This window comes from Drosophila innubila, chromosome X (assembly GCF_004354385.1).
Source record: "Drosophila innubila isolate TH190305 chromosome X, UK_Dinn_1.0, whole genome shotgun sequence".
Lineage (NCBI taxonomy): Eukaryota > Metazoa > Arthropoda > Insecta > Diptera > Drosophilidae > Drosophila > Drosophila innubila.
This window is the reverse complement of record NC_047626.1, coordinates 15,254,207-15,261,285: the sequence shown is the minus strand read 5'-3', so window position 1 is coordinate 15,261,285 and position 7,079 is coordinate 15,254,207. Positions and strand designations below refer to the sequence as shown.

Here is a 7,079-nt window from a genome sequence, read left to right as displayed (position 1 = left end):
AGGCAGTAACTTGAACTTGCAAGGCTCCTCAGCCAACTGACAGACGAAAGCAAAACGAAATCTTACTCGTTGAAGATGCCGCATGCCACATGCCGCATGCAACAGCGGCAACATCGAATGACTTTGCTATCAGCGAAGATGTTTAATATGGTTGACCGCCAAATAGACATTGATGCCTCAAAAAGCGTGCTTGCCACGTTAGGCAGCACCCTTAAAAGTGGCATGCAGCACTAGTCAAAACCTATTTAAAAGATATTTCGACTGGAATATGATTATATAAGCAAATAATGAATTATAAGACACGGCATATCTTCAGTTGTTTCTGCAAATATATATTCTTTATATATATATATATAAACTATATGTATATTTATTTTAATTTTCTAAAAAAAAAGTCTGCACTTTTTGTCAAAGAACACGAAAATTGACAATGAGGAGCACAAGAATGGTGAACAGACTCGCTCTGTATGTTTTCTTGAATCTCTTAGATATGGGCATCATCGGCAGTAAAGGCGTCATGGTATTTCTCTTCGTTGGAAAGATCGAGATCAGGATCCCGCGTTGTCTGCATGCCGCCGTTGAGGGAGCTGTGATCCTCCAGCCAAGGTTGTGCATAAAGGGCAACATTGCGGAACATCGACTCTCTTTTCCAATGTTTGCAACAGCCGATCAGACGACCAAAGCCATTAACATGACCATGACCATGACCATAAGCGCGACCATGCCTCTGAATTAGACCCTGACAGCGACCAGGTCCAGCAACAGGACCATGAGCGGGAATATGACCATGACCACAACCAAACGTAAGAACTTGGTCTCTTCTGTTGCCAAGACCATGGCTTTGAGCATGAACATGTCCAGTTGGCGGCCATTCGGCAGCTTCGGTGCACACCACTTGGTTGCTGTCAGCACCACCGCCAGAACCACCGCCAGAACCACCGCCAATACGCAAAATGCTGGTGCCATGCATGACGGTCATGTGATTGACCAGATTGCTCATACGCAGCGTGTCCGCGGAGGGAACCGCAGCACAGAGAGGACAGATAACTGGTGTGTTATCGCCAAGATGCTTGGACTGCACGTGCTTCACCAGCTCCTTCGCTGCATGCCCCATTTTGCCGCAGATGGGGCAAGTGAAGCTATCAGCACACAGGTCCGGTATCTCGGCACCATTAAAGTGCAACTCGCGTGCAGCACGATCTAAGAGGCATTGAAATGGATGATTCCTGCTATGATCTGCCGTCTCCAGCTCACTCTCGTAGCACTCGGAGCACAGATCATAGTTGTCACAGCGAAGACACTTGTAACGATAGCCAACTAGATTCGTCTTCTCGCATCCATCGCATGTGACATCCCAGTGCAGTGTATCCATTATCTGTACGGTACAAATAAGTTCATTTAACAATTATACTAACATTAAAAATAAATTAATTTATCAATTAAATTAGCATTATTTTTATTATGTACTCACGTTTGGTTTGCTGCGAATGTGACGAGCCAAATTCAGTGCTGCCAATGCACATCAAAAAAATAGCCAAAAGTATGATGGTAGCTCTGTTGCGTCAGCTGTGCTTTGGTTACAATTTGAAAACGCAAAACTAAATAGAATACTTTGAGGCGGCATAGGAAGTGGAAATTTTCGAAAATGTTGGATATTTTGTGTGATGTAATTTAAAGAGGAAGAATATGCGAAGACACCGTAAAGTTATGTGTGGATTCAACAAAAAAAATTAATTAGATCGGTTTAGTTTTTGTTCTGTGAGAATCTTGTCAAACTCTGAAAAAGTATATACAATAGTTCTTCAATTTAATAGGCATTAGACCGACATCAAAAACCAGTGGTAATGGGGCATGTTCTATTTCTGCCAATATTTTGGAACTTCTTTAACAAAAAGTGTCTGAAAAAACGCTCGTATAACGAAAGTTTAACTGTTGTTAGTATTAAAATACAAATTATGGAATACACTTATTTTGTAGTCCGTATACATAACATAGTTAACGAGCGGATCGTTGATTCTGAAAGAATTTAAATTTCGAGAGCGTCTCTAGAACAAGTCCAAATCATATAAAAAGTAGTCTTTTTTTTATAGTGAACCGCTCGCTGAACTCACTAAACATGGCTGTCGTGTGGGGGCACCTTGTGATAATTTTTTCGTTATCCAACACTGTCACTAATCACATGTCTTCACAAGAAGCTCAACATTTCATGGTTTTATCAGAATGTGCGCATATGTAGTTAGCATGTAAAAAACGGAAGTAAGATAATGAAATACCTTAAATAAAACATAAGAGCTAGCATAATTCCCCAAAGCGAATAATTTTTCAGCTGCTGGCAATTCAGTAATCTTTTGTCGTACTCATCGCTATGCAGCAGGGTTGCCCATCTACATAATTTAAGAGCTTCCCTGGCAACTTCGTCCCGTCGCTGACAGACCGCCAAATGGACAAACGCGAACATAAATAAATTTCATTGGAAAAAGGCAACGCCATGGGAGAAATGGAGGAATTACTCGTATCAAGGTTGGGACTTGGATTCTGATTATACTCGCACAGCTGCCGCTTCCCGCGTCTGCCACCAACAACAACAGCAACACCAACAACAGCAACACCAACTATCGACTGTCAGCAGCAACGGCCAAAACAGTCAAGTGACAGTAAAGTGCATTTTCACACATGTCACACAAGCGTAGCACTCCTCTTCCAATGACCACCCTACGCCACCCACTCCCCCTTGTCGCCCTTTGTCACCCTCTGTCGCCAGTGTCCTCCTCGCTGTGGACAGCATAATTTATGGCTTGGCGTTTATGGCTTTATAGCATGCGTTTGTCCATCGCTTGCCCTACCAACGTCCCTCTGTCCCGCTGTTCCGCTGTCCCTCTGCTTACTAATAGGCGTCTCCATTTGCAGTGACCTCTCACCACGTCAACACCTAACAACCGCACTGCCAGGCCAATCAATAATATTTTTATATAGTGTCGCGCTTTGTCTAAAACTCTTGCTGTTATATTTTCGACTACTGACTTTTAAGCCATTATTCTTCTCTCATTTTTTTTTACATTTTTTTTTTTTTTTTTTTTTTGCAATTTATGGTTCTGGCAAACAAGCAACACACATAAAGACAACAATACACACACTGTATACACATATGTAGCCTGCCAAGTATGCACTATATACTATATAACCAACCCATCGAAAAGAGTGCGGAAACATCGAGCTCATTACAATCAAGGTTTATATATATCTCTCGGGGAATGTCTTCTTTTTTGCTATAAATGATGACAACAATGGTGTTAATATAATTACATTATAATGACCACAGTCGGTGGAAGTTTAGTCAATTTAGTTTACACAAACAATGTTGAAAATTTCACAACTTTCAGAGTTGCCATTCTGCTTGAGTATTGAAATAAAGACCTTTTCCAGAAAGTCAGATAAAAGAGGCGAATGTATTTAAGATAATATTAAAGATATATTCGTTATAAAAATAATAGTTTTTTTATTTTTATTTCGTAAAATTAAACTTTAAAATTTGTTTAACGATCACTAGCTATTGGGAACTTCGACTAAAGATAATATTGTATAATACGTTTTCTGAGAGTCTTGACATTAGTTTCTTCACACTTTTGGTCTATATATATTTTGATTAGTTAACTGATACCTTAACTAGACTTTGAGAACACAGGAGAAATCAAGAAGAAATTTTAATTTAATGGAGTTTGTTTAACAAATTGTAAGTAATGATGTGTGAGAAATCAGGTTAACGAACAAAAAAAGCGCCAACAAACTGCCTTTGACATTAGATGAACAGTCAGTTATCTAGTCAATCAGATGATAAATTGAACTTGCAAGTAGTTGACCTCAAGGCAACTCGCAACTCCCCCCTTGATCTCCTCTTAACCACTCTGGGCAAAGTGGGAAAGGCAGGATAACAATCCGAAGGGACAAAACGCAGACAAAGTCTCGTCACATTAGGCGTTCGCCTTTCAATGGATTTGAGAACGGTTCGATTGGGCAAGGTTTGGATATGGGTTTCGTTATTTGTATGTTCGTATGGTTTTGGATTTGTATTTTGGGTTCGACATTACAGCAGGGAGGTTCCATGCTCGTTTACCCTTTTTAAGTGCCAAATTACCTTTGTGCTAGGGATTCGGATTCGGATTCAGATTCGTTTTCGGAGTCGCCACTGTTGCATCATTTGCTTGATTAATTGCAGAGCCGATGGCGTCTGGTCACGTGTCAGGTGTCAGACTAATGCTAATGGCGACACACACCCCATTTTGTTCTCCTGAATTCCATATCCAGAACATTTTGATAGATCCTGTATAGATTTTTGCGCTAAATTAATGTTGACATTTATAATAAATTTACAAATTGAAAATGAACATTTGCATTTAATGGGACTCGTTGGCGTCGCCTGTCAAACGTATGCAAAATTGAAAACTGTCAGCCGGTGACAAGCCGCCCTGCCCACCCCCCACCCCCCTTGCCAGCCAATGTGTTGTTGACGACCATAAAGGCTCAGCGAACTGGAAAATTATTTGGTCATTATGTCAGTTTAGAGGGAGCGAATGAAGTGAACCAATCCAAAAACTGCCAGCACGCATTGTAAAATTAATTAAATTTGCAAATTGTTCTAATTCTTGTTGTTGTTATTGTCGTTGTTGTAGTTGTTGTTGCATCATTGCTGTCATTAAATATTTATGCGTATTGCATTTTCAATTTCAATTTGAACAATTCACAAGTGAAATATTCAATCGAAATGAGATACGTACTAAGCTCTTTAAATCGATCATTTTTCAGCAAATTAAATGTTGCCAAACAATTTTCAATACACCCCCTTACCCCGTTTTCTCACCTGCTCCGTAATGTTGGCAGACCCGGCCAATGTGGCACGCTCTGTTGGCCGGTGGCCAATGGCAACTTCCGTTTCCGTTCACAAATTTGCACAGCATTGGCGACAATTGGCATGAGGCCGGTCTGCTGTGTTTTTGCTGCTGCTTATTGACCTGGCCCAAAACTGTCTTAAAGCCAACCAGTGATGAAAATGCCTGAAAGTAATCTAAAAGTATCTAATTAAGAGAATAGTTTCACAATTAAAGCTGTAGATAATGATTGAGATGTCGCTGAAGATCGTTGGACTTTCTGTGGGCGTGTCAGCTTTCTGCGCTTTACCACAAAGCACATTTCAATTTTCCACATGGGAAATGCAACTCGCCGAACCAATTTATGATATCCGTTAAAGTGGCAAAAAACCAGAATGCAGCAACAACAGGAACAGCAAGAAGAGCAGAAAGAGCAGGAAAAACAGTCAACGGAATAGAGCGACAGACAAACAGGGCGGGACTCCGGCCGAACGGAGTGGGCGTGGCAGCCAAATGTGGACAGCACATAATACAAAAAACAACAACAACAAAAATTGCGATTGGAAAATTTGCAAACTTTAAATGCACTGCAAAGGCAATGGGAAAAACGATGAGATAAATCTGAATACACTGAGAGATAAACGAACAAGTTGCACCAATTATAACGATAGTTCATTGAAACATCAAATGATATGAGCATGTGTACATTGTACATATGTATAAGTTTTATAATAATAGTGATCTACCTTTTATTCCATCTTTCATGCTGTCAACTTGCATCTCATTTCGTGCCTCACCTGATTGCAATTGCTGTGGTATTTTTGTGGCAAGCATAAAAAAATATCGAATAATATTTATATCGCATGTCGGTATCCATTATGCGCTCGTGTCCATGTGGTCTCCCCTCCAACTCTTCTTCTCACACTCCTTTTGGCGTGTGGTGACAAAAAATTGGCATAAATAAGTTGCAAATAAAGCGGGGCGTATTGGTAATAATTTTAAAATTTATGTTTATTTACAATTACAGTTTATTTGCCTGCACACACACACACACACACACACACACGCACGCACGCAATCAGACAAATAAACAAACAAACACAAACACAAGTGCCACGCCTTGACACGAACAAATTAAAATTGTTTGATAATTTTCTTTAATTTGATTACTCAAAGAAAATGCATTTAATTAAATTCGATTTATTTTTATTACACTAGGGTTAGTGTTGGTCAGAAAATGCAATGCACTGATAATTTCAATTTATTATTTTAGCTATTGATATTCAAAAATTGAGATATATTTATTAAATTTAATTAATATAATTTTATTTAAACATATTTTATTGTGAAACAACTAATCTTTGCTAAAACTCTTTTTGTATAAATCACTTGGAACTTAATATGTGATAATATTTAGTCATTCATATATATATAACTTCATTTAACGTATTTCTTTTCGTCGATTTATTAACAATAATTTAAAATATATATGTGGAATTCAATCATTTGCTTTAGACTCGCATCCTGCACAAGGACTCCGCTCTCTGAATTGGGTTGGGAGAGAGTGTGATAAGAGAATATGCGCATAATAAATGTTTATTAATTATATTTATAAACAAGCGGCAATTGCGCACCATTTGTGCTCCTTTATTTATTTATGCTATTAAACATTTCACTTGGTTTTGTTTGTCATCCTCCGCGCACATTCTCCATGCACCGCACAGCATTAACTCATCTTTGCATTTAACAATTTTATTATTGAATTTTAATTAATTCAACAAATAACGAGCAAAAAATGTCAAAAACAAATATTCAGCATTTCCCATTTTACTCTGCCACACAGTGCGAATTGTCCTCTGCATTTGACTTCAAACGATTTCAGCAGATAGCCTGGTTATCATATAAATAAGTAATATGTTTTATGTTATAAACAAAGCCGCATATTGACAATTGACCCAAAGGCTGCGCAGTTTCACATTGCCAAATCGATGTTCCAAGGGGACCTCATTACCGGATTTTGTGAAGTCTTCTCTGCAGGCAGAGAATCTAGCATTGAATATATGTATTTATTTTAGAAATGTATAAAACATGTACATTATACATTTTGTATGTTAATTTAGAATATTTATTTACTAAATGTTGCAAACTAAATGTGCATACCATGCTATTCATAGTTACTTTAAAAGCTTCTTTGCCTATTAAATATAGTTAGGGCAA

At 38.5% G+C, this 7,079-nt stretch overlaps 1 protein-coding gene across 1 annotated transcript; it reads right to left on the bottom strand.

Moving 5' to 3' along the window:
• Positions 1 to 401: 401 nt before the first annotated feature.
• Positions 402 to 1,608, bottom strand: LOC117793407. Its single transcript, XM_034633718.1, has 2 exons — positions 1,472 to 1,608; positions 402 to 1,375 (listed from the first exon to the last, which is right to left on the bottom strand). The coding sequence occupies exon 2, from the start codon at positions 1,370 to 1,372 to the stop codon at positions 485 to 487; it is 888 nt and encodes a 295-aa protein (XP_034489609.1). The 5' UTR covers positions 1,373 to 1,375; positions 1,472 to 1,608; the 3' UTR covers positions 402 to 484.
• Between the last annotated feature and the right edge of the window lie 5,471 nt (positions 1,609 to 7,079).